This window comes from Microcaecilia unicolor, chromosome 13 (assembly GCF_901765095.1).
Source record: "Microcaecilia unicolor chromosome 13, aMicUni1.1, whole genome shotgun sequence".
In the NCBI taxonomy this organism is placed as follows: Eukaryota; Metazoa; Chordata; class Amphibia; order Gymnophiona; family Siphonopidae; genus Microcaecilia; species Microcaecilia unicolor.
This window is the reverse complement of record NC_044043.1, coordinates 29,828,041-29,845,502: the sequence shown is the minus strand read 5'-3', so window position 1 is coordinate 29,845,502 and position 17,462 is coordinate 29,828,041. Positions and strand designations below refer to the sequence as shown.

The 17,462-nt window shown below is 41.2% G+C and overlaps 1 protein-coding gene across 2 annotated transcripts in view; it reads left to right on the top strand.

The window, feature by feature from the left end:
- TMEM248 (transmembrane protein 248) overlaps window positions 1-3,810 on the top strand; it is a 119,305-nt gene extending 115,495 nt beyond the window's left edge. For both annotated transcript variants that reach the window (XM_030222110.1, XM_030222111.1), the window contains exon 7: window positions 2,280-3,810. In XM_030222110.1, the coding sequence (XP_030077970.1) occupies window positions 2,280-2,300 (21 nt within the window). In that variant the 3' untranslated portion in view covers window positions 2,301-3,810. The remainder of the gene's footprint in view (window positions 1-2,279) is intronic.
- Window positions 3,811-17,462: the final 13,652 nt, after the last annotated feature.

Sequence of the window (17,462 nt, the reverse complement as noted above, 5' to 3'; positions counted from 1 at the left end):
CTGAAGCAAAGAATTCATGGCCTTGTCCTCCCTGAGTGCCCTTTTTGCTCCTTCGTGGTCTATCAGTCCCACGGTTTCCCTCGCAGGCTTTCTGCTTCTGATGTTGCTGTGAGTTTTAGCCTCTGTGGCATGTTTCTCTTTATTTTAGCCTTCTTTATTAATGCTTTGCATCTGACTTGCCAGTGTTCATGTTGCTTCATATTTTCTTCATTTGGGTCCTTTTTCCATTCTTTGAAGGAAAATCTTTTGGTTGTAATAGCCTCTTTTAATTCACCTTGTAGCCATGCTGGTTGTCGTTTTCTCCTCTTTCCACCTTTGCAACTATGTGGAATGCATCTGATCTGGGCTTCCAAGATGGTATTTTTGAATAATGTCTATGCTTGATTTAGTGTCCTAACCTTAGCAGCCGATCCCTTAAGCTTCTTTTTAACCATTTTCCTCATTTTATTATAGTCGCCCTTTTGAAAATTAAATGCAGCTACAGTAGATTGCCATTGTGGGTTCATTCCAGATAGTAGCTCAAACTTGATCATGTTATGATCACTGTTTCCCAGACGCCCTGAATGCCACCAAGGACCAGATCCAAAATGGCTCCCCCTCGTGTCATTTCCTGGCCCAGTTGCTCCAAGAAGCTGTCGTTTAATACATCTACAAATTTAATCTCCCTGGCACTCCTGATGTAATATTTATCCAGTCAATATTGTGGTAATTGAAATCACCCATTATTATAGTGTTGCCCAGTTTGCCAGGTTTCCTAATCTCTGTAAACATTTCTTTGTTCGTTCTGTCCTGGCAGACGGTAGTACAGCCCTACAAGAATACCCTTCACACATGGAATTTCTATCCATAATGATTCCATACTGTATCTGTTTCATGTGGAATGTTTATTTTATTTGACTCAATTCCCTCTTTCACATATAGTGCAAGCCCCCTACCCTCCAATTTGATTCTCTCTATCATTGCGATACAGTTTGTACCCTGTTAACACAGGGTCCCATTGATGGTCCTCTTTCCACTCTAACTCTCCCATCTTATTTTTTAGGCTTCTAGCATTTGTATACAAGCAGTTCAAATTGTGTTTTTTCTTTGGTTCTGCAAGCTGCTTAGAAGTTGAAGGGGATAATGTGCATCCTTTATCCTGCTTTCTCATTAAGCACACTTTGCGTAACCTGTTCCGGGGCAGAAGGAGCAGGGAACCAGCGGAGCCGGCAGACACACGGCTGCTCCCTGCACCCCTCCAGCGGCGTTCACCCGGGGCGGACCACGCCCGCCCTTGGTACACTGCTGCATCTGCCCACTTCACTACAGCAACTGTTAGAAATTTCCTCCTTGATTCAGCACAGGAATTTCTCCAGCAGCAAAGTGTCCATACCCATAACACAGTGCACTAAACCTTTCGGGATTAGCTTGGGCTTGCATACACCAGCAGACCTAATGCTCTTGTTTTGTGATGCTAAGGGGAAAATGCAATTTTGAAGCTGGCTTATACTAGTGTATACTTTTGAATGACTGACTACCCTGAAGTAGGCATTGAATGTGCCAAAACACCACCTAGAAGCCTAGTAGTTAATAGTGTAGTGGCCTGAGAACCAGGGGAACCGGGTTCAATTCCCACTGCAGCTCCTTGTGACTCTGGGCAAGTCACTTAACCCTCCGTTGCCCCAAGTACTACATAAGTAAGCTGCTTTGGTTGCAACCACAAAAAGGCAGTATATTGAATCCTATCCCATTGTACTGGTGTCGGGCTTCTCTGTGATGTATGTGATCTGGGTTTCTTTACAAAGTAGGTGAGAAGTACATTTGATTTTAATATTTGTGCCTTTTCTTATTGGACCATGGTTTCCTTTGGGCATTAAAAAAAAGAAAAGAAAGAAAAACGTAAATGAGAGGTTTTTGTGGTACATGGTTAAAATTTGTGCTGGATAAGTCGGACAGAAATGTGAAACGGTTGCTAAGAAGTTTGCTTATTGACCTTGAACACTGTTACATGATACCCATATTATGTTCTCAAAGCCCATTAAATTCCTATCTAATAAATGTGACATGAAAGTTATTGTTTTACAATCAAGTTTGCTGGCCCTTACATAATTTTATGCATGCATTTATCTGCTAAGAGTGCATTAGTATTACAGACACCCAATCTTGTTCTCTTTCCAGCTTGTGATAATGCACATTTCACAGGGGTGCCATTAGATAGCAGAATCTTACAGGCCACAGAACAAAACCATTCTACTTGAACCATCATTAGTGACTTGGCTTTTCTATTCATTTTATTTTAGGTGGCTTTGTCCGAAGCATAATCTATCTCCTTTCTACTGAATTGTTTGAAAACCATAATCATTGCCTGCTGAGCCCAAAGTGGGTCTGAAGTACACTCTGTGAATACGTTATCTCGCAATGTTGGTTTAATCCAACCAAAGACATTTCAAGTGCCTGTAATTGATTTGTATATATTTATAAAAAAAATATATTCAGAACTGGTCAGATGGTGCGCTTGTTCTGCAGTCAGACTCTTTAAATCTTTATCTGTGAATTTAGCAGAATGTTTGTGTAGATATGTCTAGTGATACAATTATCCAATATCAGAGGAAGATATTTTTTTTTTTCTCCTAGCTGCATCAGGGCAATTTTAAGATGCCTTCTACAAGTGTCTTGAGAAGAAAACAATATTTTGGTTTTGACCAAGGATGTATGCAGTGTGTGTTGGAAAAAGGATGCATCTTTCTTATGCTGCATTCTCTTGGCTGCTGTTTCATTCCATGAATTTAGTTTTGTATATAAGACTTAATATTTTGTTCCATTTTGCTCCTTGTTTGAAAAAGAGGAGTTATTAATTGTTCAATCTTGAAGAAAAAATCTGCATATTCATGGTTTTTATTTTGTAATAGCTAGAACAGACTCGTCTTTATGAACCTAGAGCAAAAGGTAATCATTTTTAATCCCTTTCAAATCATTATTGTTGAACAATGCAATTTATTTTTTATGTAGGGTACAGAAAAACAGTATTTTTTCCAAGGTTGCATGGAGCAGTAGGAGGGTAATACCTTTTCAACAAAATCTGCTCCTTCCAGTGCGTGCTCATAACTTCCACAAGGAGTAGATTTAACTTGGCCATTTGATGGCTATTGTAAAGCTGTTCCATGACCTATAGGCCATATCTTTTCAATGTACTAGTATATATCACATTTGTGAAGGAGGGGATAGGGGGGTTCTTCAGATAATTTTTTCAGACGAGAATGTTGTACGTAGCGGGAATATAATGATTCAGTTGCTACAGTGAGTTGATTGATAGCCAGGAATGGGCTTTAAGATTTCCTGTCCTTCACAAAGAAAGTAGATGAAATTTGCCACAGGACCACCCGCACACTGTCATAACAGAACTCTCACATGGCTGCTGATGACAGTTTGGTTCTTTGCATTAATATTTGGTCACTAAGTGATGATGTTTGTGTATAGCACTTGGCTCCTTTGTGAGGGTCAGTGTCATGTCAGTGCAGCTTTTATTGTGGATTTCAAAGCTAAGAGGTGATTTCAAAAGATAGATTTGGGTGTGAGAAACCAGAAACGGAGTTTGGGAGAAAAAAGATTGATAATTCACCCCTAAATGTTTTCACCAACTGAGCACATATAGTTTTGACTGCAGGGCAACTATTCTTTACCAGCAACTGAGAAAAAGTGCACGTAAAATTTTGGTCAGTGTTAGCTTGGTATTTTTTTTCATGCTGAGATGGTCTCTCTTGAGGCTTTCTGGAATGTAGTGCATATATAAAATTCCTTTTTTAAATTTTAATTAAATTTTGTTTGCTTTTGTATGTGTGCTGATTGTTTCCTGTCTCTCCTCTCCTCCCTGTCTCTTGAAGCTGAAGCCTTCCTCCATCATTGCTTTTAAAACTCATTTAAGAATCTCAGCTGAGTATTCCTTTTGCTTCCTGTGACAACAGAAGGATTTGCACCCACAATTGCTAGCAGTGAATCAGGATTGGTACCCAGATAAGGCTATACTTGCTGTATTTAATTTAAGAACATCCTGGAAATGTTGTGGGGAATAATCTTATTTCCTCATTTTTCCCACAGTGCTTATAGGATTTGTCTGTCAAATTCAATAATATGGCTGGAAAGAATGGTCAAGATTTCATTGCACTTAAACACCATACAGATTTTGTGTATTGTCATTGTGAAGGTTTTAACCTTTTAGATGACCTAGGAGTTCCAGTTAATGGATGGACATGAGGCATATACACTGTAAAATTTTTATGCACAAATGATTTTATTTCCCTGTACTGGGATCCTTTTGCATTCCTTTTCCAGGTGTGTTAGGTATGTTTTATTTTCTTTGGTAAGTTTAGAATTGTGCTAAGTTCTACAACAAACCACGGTGGTAAAAAGACAACTTTATGATCTGTTGATATAGTTTTCTATACCTTTCAGTTAGGATTTACACGAGCATCAGAGGGAGTCTCAGCAAGACGGCTTTAAGGTACTTGGATAGGAAAATTAGCCTGGCCTTTAGGTATGCAGGTACATCTCATGAATATTTATAGGTTTGTTTTACTAATGAGTTTCTTAATCTTTTCACTGGTTACACTAATATCCTTACTAAATCCAGTAACAGTTCTACAATTTTCTTTCTTATACGTCTTTCTTTTATTTTACTGCTATCTTTATTCTTAAAATGTTTATACAATTTTAAAACAGTGCTTCATGCCTTAATAGTCTCTCATTCTACCATTGTACCCTTAAAGAAATGATTAGTAAGGATCCGGCGAGAGGAGAGAATGAGAATGAATGGTAGAATGAGAGAGTGTTAAGGCATGAAGCACTGTTTTAAAATTGTATAAACACTTTAAGAATAAAGATAGCAGTAAAATAAGAGAGAGAGGTATAAGAAAATTGTGGAACTGTTACTGGATTTAGTAAGGATATTTATATGGGATATCCTGAAACTAGACATGTGTGCCAGTCACTGGACCATGCACGTGGTTTCACAAGTGTAGCTTGGCTGATTTAAATGAACCATAAGGTGTAAATTGAGGAATGTGACTTTGTGGTAGAGTTTTAGTGAATGAAGATCTGGATGGTCCCTAGAAGAGGTCACTAAAGCCACACATACTAGTGAAAACTAAATGAGCCGATAGATAATTTGGTTTGCAGTTAGAAGAATCACCGTTTGCTCTTTTCTGATTTTTTCTTTTTTAATTTCATATCTTAAATTTTAGTGCTTAGATTTTGAAATCTTATCTTAACCATGCTTACTATTGTGAAATCAAGGAATTCGGGATTTGGTGTCTCAATTTCTGTTGGAATAATATACAGACATCATGCTAAGTATACATAAAATGCCACCCCAGCATGTGCAGCTGAAAGAGGATGCCAACTGAGAACTTCGAAGCCTGGGGTGGGGAAGAGAAAAAGGGGTTTGATAGTAGTGAAAGGTGGTGTCTCTCTTATTCCAAGCATGGAACGGAATAAGATAATTGAAAAGTTTACTCCTAGAGCTCACTTGGCTTTAGAAGGATCCCTAGCAGATTTGAAGAGTGGCTCTCCGTGCTTGTGATGAGACTTCACTGATGCAAAATTCCGTCTTATGTTTCCGATAACCTCTTATAGTCTGTGGAACTGGGTCACGTGATAGAATTTCAGACAAATTTTATGGCTACCATGTTTGTTTTTTGGTTTTTTTTTTTTTTTATAAATTAAGCCTGGTGCCCGTTTGTCACAGAGGTTTAAAGATGCATTTACCCTTCCGTCATCTTCCTTTATTTTATAGTATTTATAATGTACAGTCTCGTTTTTGCAACACTGTTCATGTGAGTATTTTCTCTAGGTGCTCTTCCTGTCAGTTGAACGTCTTTACTAGTAAATGTTTCTTTCATATAATGTTCACAATCCTTCACCTTCAAGTACTGTAGGAGCAATAGTCGAAATGGTTTATAAACCTTTAGCTTTACTTGTGTAAGATCCTGGGCAGATTTTTGTGTACTCCCATGAGGGTAAAAACAGATGGATTTGGGTCAGGGAGACTGTGTAATCCAATAGCCTTGCATTAGTTTTATGAGGTGTGTCCCTATGACACTGAGCTTGCAGTCCTGCATATGCCTTCTGAGTGTTATACTTTATCTCTCAACACCCAATTTTTGGCAGCTTTAGACAGAACATTTTCTACAGCTGGGTACATATTTATTCTGCCGTTGACCAATAAAAAGGTTTGATTTTTCAGCATTCCAATAGGGCATGATTTAAACTTGAGATAAAATCTGGCGGTACTGTTTTAAAATGAACTTTCTGATACAGATGAGCAGTTCTACCTATCCAAACTCAAGTTATCTAGGTTGAAATGCAGTTTGTAAATGGGAGTTAAAATATAGCATGATTCTTATCAGTGGAGAAAAAAAAAACCCAACTAATTTTCTTGTGGACTGTTTGTGTACCACAAGAACACCTCTTCATTCTCCATTGGCACTGAAACTCTCTTCCAAAGCCTGTCAGGAAGAGATGTGTTTCTTCAGTAGCTTCCTAACAAGTCCAGGAGGATTGCAAAAAGATTATGATCATTACATCATACCAGCTAAGATTTCAGCCTAGCTACCCTTCAGTGAGAGGGTTTGCAGCACTGGACTGTAATTGAGGAAGATTGTGAACCAAGACCCATCTCTGTCACTGTGTGACTTTAGGCAAGAAGTTTATTCTTTATGCTTTTGGGACCCATTAAGTAAATATATAGAACTATTTGAGCCCTTAAACTGGTTCTTCTCTTGTGTGATTAGTGAACAAAATACTATAGGACCAGACGTGCAGCAGAGAGATCTCTGTACCAGAGAATCCTGCTTCCTATTCATTGAATACTTGGTTTGAGAAGAAAAGGCACTTGTACTTCCTATTTTATAGTGTTTTGCTGGTATGACCAGTCCACCTTTTTGATATCCTCATCCCCCTGTGTTGATGTTGCTACTCATGAAGAGTGAACTGAGCTGGATTAGAACTGGTGGCCCAGGGTTAAAGTTTCTGCAGCATGCTTCCAGGTCCCTTGAACCAACCAGATCTTGGCCAGTGCCCATGGTGATCACACGCCAAGGAGCCCTTTTACTAAGGCGCGTACGCACGGCCTATGCACATCAGTTTTGAACTACCGCCCAGCTACTGCGAGGCCCGGGTGGTAATTTCAATTTTTATTCACATCCACTAGGCACGCCTGAAAATTTCCAGCGCATGGCGCTAACCATGCAGTAATCAGCATTGTACGTGCATAGACCATTACCACCTGGTTAACGCATGAGACTTTACTGCTAGGTCAATGGGTGGTGGTAAGGTCTGAGGCCCAAAATGGACATGCGCCAATTTTTATGTTGCTGCATGTCCATTTTCAGCCCCCCCAAAAGGCCTTTTTTGCAGGTGTGCTGAAAAATGGATCTGCACATGTCCAATACACGCGTCTACACCAGTGCAGGCCATTTTCTGGCGCACCTTAGTAAAAGGACCCCTAATTCTTGGAAAAGAAAGTACTGTGTGTGTGTGTGTATGTATGTATGTGTGTATATATATATATATATATATATATATATATATTTTTTTTTTTTTTTTTTGGTAGCGCTACAGATTTCATCCCAGTCAGTCACTGGTTCCAAAATGCCCTGGAATAGTCTGAGCAGCAGCGCACAGCTCTGTTCTTCTCCAGTGTGTCCAGGTTCTTTGGGATGACAGCCCCCATGCTCAGGTTCTAGGATCTATCATGTTGATGTTCTTTCTATGTTCCACATGTCAGTGCAGCTAGGTGGAATGAGTAAATTCTGAAATGATTGTTGAGGTCAGATGGAAAATGTTTTTTTTCCCTTTGTTCTCTACCTACCCTCCAGTGTGGGGCTTTTCTCATTAGGCCTCCACTATCCTGTTAAGTTTCTTTTAAACTTACTTGGAGAAGTCTTTCAGAGTAATATGTTAAAAATACATTTTGGTTAAGGTCTTCAGTGTATGTTGGCAAACTTTAGGTTTTCTTTGGTTGGCAAAAAAAGAATCCACAAATTTCACTATTCATGTTTTGGTTCAACAGTTGAGTGTGGGGACCATCATCCTTAAAAACCAAATGCAATGTTTAATTTCCCTCTTTCCCCCTTAGACTGAAGTGGTCACAATCTTACACCTTTCCACTGACTTTCTTCCTTCACCAACTGCCAATCTTTAGTTGTATGACAAGCATTATATGGAAGAGTCTTGATAAGATAACCAGGAGCTTTACCTTAGTTTCTGGGACAAGATAAAAATCATCACATCTACTTTTCATGTGTGTGGGGAGAGGGACTTTAGAGAAACAACAGTGGCGATGATCAAGATAACTAGATAAATGAATCAAGTGCCGGTCAGTTGAAAATTGCAGATGGTACTAAGGGAAAGGCTTCCTGATACTCCGTTGTATAGAGAGCTCCTTGGCTACCGTCATCTCGAAGAACAGCTGGGTGAGGGAATGCAATATGCAGGGCAGCTGTGTGGCCACCAGGTTTTCATCTTATTTCTAAAATAAAGAATGAAATATTTATATTAAAAAAAAAACAACTAAATATGGTACTGGTTTTAGTAAGGCTTTTCTTCCATTCCATGTCTATTAGAAAAGACCTTAATGAATTGGGCCCTGTGTTGCATACTGCTTGATATTCTCTGTGGAAACCTTTATGCTAGGGTTGGAGAACAGGCGATCATTGAGGGTCACAAACTGGTTGGGGTTTTTTGGGTTATCCCTAACAAATATGTATGAGAGAAGTTTCACATGCACACTGCTTCAGTTATTACGCAGGTCTTTCTCATGGATAGTCTTCAAGGATATCCTGAGGACCTGGCTGGATTTGGTGGTCCTGCACCCTTCCTTTAAGCATCCAGGCACCAGAAACATGGAGCCTATCAGTCTATCCCAGAAAATGGTTTTATGCATGTTTAAAAAATGTTACTTTGTAGAGTAGGGGCTCCCGAAGGCGTCTTAGTGATCCCACAGCCAGTCTGGTTTTAAAGATATCCACAGATGATGTGTGCAATAAATTTGACTATGCTGAATTTCCATTTTACTTGTGGATATCCTAAAAATCTGACTGGTGTCACCAGGACAGATTGAGAAAGACCTGTTGTAGAGTGTGCTGAAACTGTTTTGAAGAAAAGTGCTGGGTGCTCTCCTCTTATAAATTGATGAATTGGTCTTTACCTGGAGGGAATAAAAATGGGCTGACGTATTACTGTTATAAGACAAGAGAGTGCTGTTAGTTTGTTGGTCTTGTTGCATGACCTGGTGTTTCTGGTTTGATAATGGCATTTTCTCCTAAGGTTCTTTCCTCTGTGTTTGTAAGCTGTGCATATGCTTTGCAGAAAATAAAGGATGAAGTTCATTCTGCTGTCCGTATTTATTTTTAATCAGCTGTGACTCTCAAAATCTTACACTTAATCATGTGTCACAAGATTTGATTACCTTTGCAGTGGATTTTATGTTCAGTTCCCAGGAGATTCATAACCCATCAAAGAAAAAAATTGAAATCCAACAGTTTTGTGAAAGGAACAAGAAAAGGCTGGGTTTGTGTGGAATAAGGTAAATATGACAGTGAAAAAAGCTGGGATTAGATTGTAAATTATTCTTCGGATTGTAAACCGCTGAACAATCATTAAAGCCGTGAAAGAGAAAAAAGACTGATAGGTTCACAGGTTGAAGTTTGTCATATAAATTTCATAAATCATATAAGATTTACTAGTAGGCCTTAAACTTGGTCTTCTAGTACAGCTGTTTAAATACAAACTCTGAAACTTAATGGTCACAATTTTTCCAGGCTGTAGATTTTGGACCTCTCTTCTGATGAGGACAGCTGGGGGTCCTGGCACTTGAGGAGTAGCTTCAAGGATCTATGTACTAGAAGCGGAGGAGTAGCCTACTGGTTAGCATAGTAGCTTGTGAACCATGTTTGATTCCCACTGTGGCTCCTTAACCCTCCATTGTCCCAGATTAAAAAAAAAAAACTTAGATTGTGGGCCCGCTAGGGACAGAGACAGCACCTGTATGTCTGGTTGTATTACAGAAAGGCAGTATATCAAACGCCTTGCCCTTGCCCTACTAGAGGCCTTGCATCAAGGAAAGGATATGATTGGGGGCTCTCAAACTTTCTTCTGTAGTTTGTGAAACCCTGGCCTGCAGGTATAAGAGGACTTAGTGCTTTCCCCTATTCCCCCCATCCCCATCCCTGAAGCCACAACTATGTGGTTAAATTTAGACATAATCAAATTACATTTACATAAGTAATGCCATACTGGGAAAAGACCAAGGGTCCATCGAGCCCAGCATCTTGTCCACGACAGCGGCCAATCCAGGCCAAGGGCACCTGGCAAGCTTCCCAAATGTACAAACATTCTATACATGTTATTCCTGGGACTTTGGATTTTTCCAAGTCTGTTTAGTAGCGGTTTATGGACTTGTCCTTTAGGAAACCGTCCAACCCCTTTTTAAACTCTGCTAAGCTAACCGCCTTCACCACATTTTCCGGCAATGAATTCCAGAGTTTAATTACACGTTGGGTGAAGAAAAATTTTCTCCGATTTGTTTTAAATTTACTACACTGTAGTTTAATCGCATGCCCCCTAGTCCTAGTATTTTTGGAAAACGTGAACAGACGCTTCACATCCACCTGTTCCATTCCACTCATTATTTAATATACCTCTATCATGTCTCCCCTCAGCTGTCTCTTCTCCAAGCTGAATAGCCCTAGCCTCCTTAGTCTTTCTTCATAGGGAAGTCGTCCCATCCCCGCTATCATTTTAGTCGCCCTTCGCTGCACCTTTTCCAATTCTACTATATCTTTCTTGAGATGCGGCGACCAGAATTGAACACAATACTCAAGGTGCGGTCGCACCATGGAGCGATACACGGCATTATAACATCCTCACACCTGTTTTCCATACCTTTCCTAATAATACCCAACATTCTGTTTGCTTTCCTAGCCGCAGCAGCACACTGAGCAGAAGGTTTCAGTGTGTTATCGACGACGACACCCAGATCCCTTTCTTGGTCCGTAACTCCTAACGTGGAACCTTGCATGACGTAGCTATAATTCGGGTTCTTTTTTCCCACATGCATCACCTTGCACTTGCTCACATTAAACGTCATCTGCCATTTAGCCGCCCAGTCTCCCAGTCTGGTAAGGTCCTCTTGTAATTTTTCACAATCCTGTCGCGAGTTAACGACTTTGAATAACTTTGTGTCATCAGCAAATTTAATTACCTCGCTAGTTACTCCCATCTCTAAATCATTTATAAATATATTAAAAAGCAGCGGTCCTAGCACAGACCCCTGAGGAACCCCACTAACTACCCTTCTCCATTGTGAATACTGCCCATTTAACCCCACTCTCTGTTTCCTATCCTTCAACCATTTTACGCAGCAAAACACTTTTAATAACATTCTGAAGTACAGAGCTGCTAATCGGAATATTTTACATGAGGAACTTAGAAAAATATTAAATCTTTATTGTGAAAGACACGCGTTTTCAACTAAGGATAGTTTTACTAAACTTCGTTAAACACTAACTCACACTTAATGTAGGAAAGATGACTTAATGCAGGACACGGTAAAGCATTTTGAGTTAGTTTTGCCATATGCACACAAAGGCATTGCCATTGGCGGTATGTCAAATTTAAATAAACTTGGAAACTAACCATGCAGGATGTATTTTTAAATATGCTTGGGAAGGAGTTATGTTAGGGCAGAGAATGGGCTGTTCAAGGGGAACTAAGTGGTCCTTTTACTGAACTGCGGTAAAAGGGGGCCTGAACTAGCATCAGCATGCATTTCTGAGGCGCACTGAGGCCATTTTTTGGGGGAACACAACGCCAACCATTGAAGTGGCGGTAAGGGCTCCCATGCTAACCCAGCAGTGCACACTGCCCGATTACCACCAGGTAAGCACCAGCTCTATAAAAAAATAGAAAATATTTTTGTAGCACCAGAAATGGCGTGCGCTGGGAGTGGGAATGTCGAGTGGTAAGCCCGAGTTGGGCTTACCCACCAGTTAGTAAAAGAGCCTGTGCTGACAATGCAGTGCTCCCTTGTTAACTTTTTTTTCGATGGCTGAGTGCTAATGCTAACATTAGAGTACAGCCAGATAATGACATAATTGAAAAAGACCAACTTTACTGCCACGCTGGAAATGGGCTTAGCTTGTGGGAAAGTACTGCAGTAGGATGCACTAAGCCCATTTATTAGCGCAGCTTAGTAAAAGGACCCCTAACTTAACTAACAATGAAGGGTTGGCTAAATCTCTAATGCTGTACTGTCTAGAACTGTCATTGTTTAAGTATAACTGGCTCCCTGTCATGATTTTAAAATTATTGGGGCATTTATGCCCACTGTTCAACAGTTCCTCGTGCTCGATGCTTGGAATGCCCTCCCACGGGAGGTGGTGGAGATGAAAACGGTAACGGAATTCAAACGTGTGGGATATGCATAAAGGAATCCTGTGCAGAAGGAATGGATCCTCAAAAGCTTAGCCGAAATTGGGTGGCGGAGCAGGTGGGGGGAAGAGGGGTTGGTGGTTGGGAGGTGAGGATAGTGGAGGGAGGACTTATACGGTCTGTGCCGGAGCCGGTGATGGGAGGCGGGACTGGTGGTTGGGAGGTGGGAAATACTGCTGGGCAGACTTGTACGGTCTGTGCCCTGAATAAGGCAGGTACAAATCAAGGTAAGGTATACACATATGAGTTTGTCTTGTTGGGCAGACTGGATGGACCGTGCAGGTCTTTTTCTGCCGTCATCTACTATGTTACTATGTACGTTTGTTGTTTTGTACTTATCGTTCGATAGTTTATAGTTTTATTTTTTGTCTTTTCATTTATTATGAACTGCTATAATAATGACTATTCTACATGGATTTTTATTTAGTTGTCATGCATCTTGAACCCTTAGTTAAGCCCTTAATAAGGACCTAAATTAAATTAGAGATGTGCCTAGGGCCCTAAAACATAGGACTCGTATGTCACCTCTATCCCCTGGTCTGCCTGTTGTGTGTCCTAATCTTAAATCCATTCCTGCCCATTTGCAGTTGCTTCTTTAAGCAGATCGAGACTGCTACTTAAATGAAGTGATGCTGACATTTTAGTAAAGGATTTCTGACATTTTCTTTATTGAGCAATAGTTCTCCAACATTTGCTCAGTTGGAGGAGCTCCTGGGAGATGTTTGCACTTGGATCATAGTGAGCTCTAACTGCAAATATAGAAAAAGCTGCAACATTTGTCATGAGCACTCTCTGTGCAAGTCTCTGTTTACTAGAGAATCCTTAAAAGTTGGGAATGGCTTGAACTAGTAAAGCAAGGGCCCAAAAGAGAAACGGCTGTTATAGGATACAACTCGGAGGTATATGGTTTGAGAGATGGGTGGGCAGCCACAGTCGAGGGCCACAACCCAGTCGGGCTTTCAAGATTTCTACAATGAATGTGCATGAGATTGATTTGCCTTACAATGGAAGCAGTACAAGCAAATCAATCTTATGTATATTCATTATGGAAATCTTGTAAACCTGATTGGGTTGTGGCCCTCGGGGCCTGTGGTTGCCCACCCCTGTCTTAACAGCTCAGGAAAGGAAGGTAATACATAATATATTTTTTATGTCCATACTCTATGGAGTGACACAACATGCTATAATATAGTTCCAAGAGGTGCCCTTGAGATTACTGTAGTATACCAAAGGTGTACTTTCACTCATATAGAGCAGTGCTTCTCAACCCAGGGCTGAGGACACACCAGCCAGTCAGGTTTTCAGGATATCTACAATGAATGTGTATATGGGAGATAGGTTTGCATGCACTAAGAACATATATAAGAAAAGCCATAATGGGTGAGACCAATGGTCCATCTAGCCCAGTATCTTTATTCCAACAGTGGCCAGTCCAGGTCACAAGTACCTGGCAGAAACCCAACTAGTAGCAACATTCCATGCTACCAATCCCAGGGCAAGCAGTAGCTTCCCCTGTGTCCCTCTAAATAAGACTAAGGACATTTCCTCCACGAACTTGTCCAACCCTCTTTTTAAGCCCAGATATGCTAACTACTGTTAACACATCCTTTGGCAACGAGTTCCAGAGCTTAACTATTTTGAATGAAAAAATATTTCCTCCTATTTTGTTTTAAAAGTATTTCCATGTAATTGATTGTCCCCTGTTCTTTGTACTTCTTGAAAGACTGAAAAATCGATTCAGTTTTACATGTTCTACACCACTCAAGATTTTGTAGACCTCAATCAGATCCCCCCCTCAGACTCTTTCTTTTCCAAACTGAAGAGCCCTAATTTCTTTATCCTTTCCTTTTTGGGAGGAGTTCCATTCCCTTTATCATTTTGGTTGCTCTTTTTTTAACCTTTTCTAATTCCTCTATATCTTTTTTGAGATACGGCAACCAGAATTGAACGCAATACTCAAGGTGAGGTTGTACCATAGAGCAATACAGAGGCATTATAATATTCTTAGTCTTATTTTGCATTCCTTTCCAAATAATTTCTAGCATGTTGTTTGCTTTTTTTGGCTGCCGCCACACACTGACCAGAAGATTTCAGTGTATTGTCTACAATGACACCTAAATCTTTTTCATGAGTGCTGACTCCTATGGTTGCTGACCTAGCATTAGGTCATTGGCGCCGACTCCGTGGGTGCTGTGGGTGCTCGAGCACCCCCAATATTTCCCCGCCAGAACCGGAAGTTCCCCAGGAGCCAGCTCGCTGCCCGACCTCTTCTCCCGCTCCCACAACAGTCCTTCGCCTTGCCCTCACCTTCCTGCATGCTGCCCATAACTTAAAAGTCATCTTACCGGGGTCCTGGCGGCAGCAGTAGTGAAAGGCAAGCAGGCTCGGCGAGTCGGCGCTTCAGCCTGCCTTCCCTTCTCATTGCTCTCAGCTCTGCCTCTGGTCCCGCCCTTGTGGAAACAGGAAATGAGGGTGGGACCAGAGGCAAAGCTGAGAGCAATGAGAAGGGAAGGCAGGCTGAACTTAGCGCCGACTCGCTGAGCCTGCTCGTGCTCGCCTTTCACTACTGCTGCCGCCGGGACCCCGGTAAGATGACTTTTAAGTTATGGGCGGCGGCATGCAGGAAGGCGAGGGGCAGGTGAAGAAGGACTGTTGTGGGAGTGGGAGAAGAGGTCGGGCTGAAACTCGAGTCGGAGGGAGGGAGGGGCTGGAACTCGGAGGGAGGGAGGAAGGGGGGGTCTGGAACTCTGAATAGAGGGGAGGGGGCCTGGAACTCTGAGGGGAGAGGAGAGGGGGACAAATGCACCACCTGTAAAAATAAAAAATTAAGCACCCCCAATCATTTTGAAAAGTTGGCTCCTATGCATTAGGTAACTATGATTCGGATCAGTTTGCATTTAGCCACATTAAATTTCATCCTCCTTCTCCTCAGTATGCATATCTCCCTCATATATATTCATTGTAGATATCCTAAAAACCTGACGAGGGTTGTGGTTAGAAGAACTGATATAGTGTGGGTGGTGTATTAGAGCAGCAAAAATCAATTCATGAAAACATAGTCTTTAGAAGTAATACACAAGAAGTTTCTGAAAGCATTAATGCTGCTACTGTGTGAGGGCTGCAAGCTAAGCAGGGCAAGTGCTGATAACTTTTTATTATGAGTGATGCCAATGGAACCCACTTGCTTGTTCAGATGTGAGCTCTTCAACATTACCTCTTCTACAATTTACATTTGTTTTTCAGTGCACCATCAGCTTGAGCAGGAGGGCGCTTCTTTACCCATTAAGGAATTTAATTGGCTAAATGTTCCCTGATAAGTTTTATTTTAATGTTGTTATGCTTGCCAACATGCGGAATGCTGGAAAAAATTACATAAAAGACATCAGTGGCTGTAGGCACAATGACTTGCTAAAACAAAGGAGCAGGAATCCACCAGTGTTGGCATGCATGAAGAAATTGGGGCTCTTGTGCTCAAAACTTTCCCCCTTCTCCAAAGCTCCCTATTATTTTGTATGTGAAAATGTTAGAAGCTTCAGAATGGTTGACCAGCGCTCCATTCCAAAGCTGCTCTTCCGGGGAAAAGGAACTGAAGCAGCTGGCAAAGGATGGTACCAGAAAGCACTGCTCCTAGTATTTCCAAAATTTGCAAGCGTATCTTTCACCTCACACCAATTCTGTCACCTATTACTTCCTGCATAGCTCCATTACTCTTCACACGCAGCAATACAGATCCACATACCTCGCTAGGAAGCCTCAGTTCTGCTAACACTGGGGAAAAAGAAATCCCCAGCAGGTCCAAAATCACTAGTGGGCCTTCCCAGAAGCAACTTGCCTAATTTAGGCTACTTTCAGTTCAGGAACCTGACTTTTCTGCAGCAGTTGCATGCAGTAGACCATATATTAGAAAAAGCCCAGTGATGAGATGAGGGTGGGGCAGGGGTGTGATCTTAAGCAGTAGCTCATGTTAGTAGTCTTGTGCTATTCAGCTCTTTGAGAAGAACTTTTGTTGCAATGACCACATTTCATGTAACAACCCACCTCCAAATGCATTTTCCTTGGGGACCACACATCATTGGGACTCAACAAATCACCTAGATTGCAGCTTCTCTGGTAAGAGAACAAAATGTTAGATGTCCCAATGTGGTCATTGCTCGGTATGCCATATTATGAAGGAAGGTAATGTTGTCATCCCACAACTGGAAAGAAATGTGTTTTGAGATTTATTACAACCTGTGAATCAGCAGGGGTGGTATACTTAATTAAATGCCCCTGTGACTTACTGTATATCGGACAGACCAAACTTTTGAAGCGGGAGGCTCCGCTAGTGACTCGTGAAACCCATCACCATCAGCTTGACAATCTAGTATGCACAGTATTGGAGCAAATAAGACCGTCCCAAAGGAGAGGCGATATGGGTCGTGCATTGCGGCAATTAGAACAGAAGTGGATATTTTTCTTCAACTCGACCGAACCAGACGGTTTGATGCGTTCTTCTAAAGATTTTCTTCAAATAATATTGGTTCCACTGATTGCGTGAAGACAGAGCTAGCGAAGGCTGATTGGCTGGCTTGAATGAGAATGGGAGGAGCATAATCCTCCTTAAAATGGCGTTGGGGTCTCTCTGACAGTTACCTGCTTGGATTTTTGATGCAGCACACGAGACACAGGATTAATTTCTCAGATGTAATACAAAAAAAAACAAAAAACCCTGACACAGCAGAAGCGAAATGGGGACTCCCCGTTGGGTCGATCAGCTGGTGATATTGAGGACAGCAGAACATTGAAGCGATTGGACTATGAGCTAAGTTGTTTATGGCTGGATCACCTTGGCTGAGATAAGTAACCATTGAATTGATGGAGATTGCATGAATTCAACTGATTTAAATTATATTCTGTGATCTGTTTGGACATATACACACTTGTCACCCTAGCAATAAAGGTGAGAGAGGTATTCTACATCCATTTTAGACGCACTGAGTGGAGTCTTTTTTAAGCCA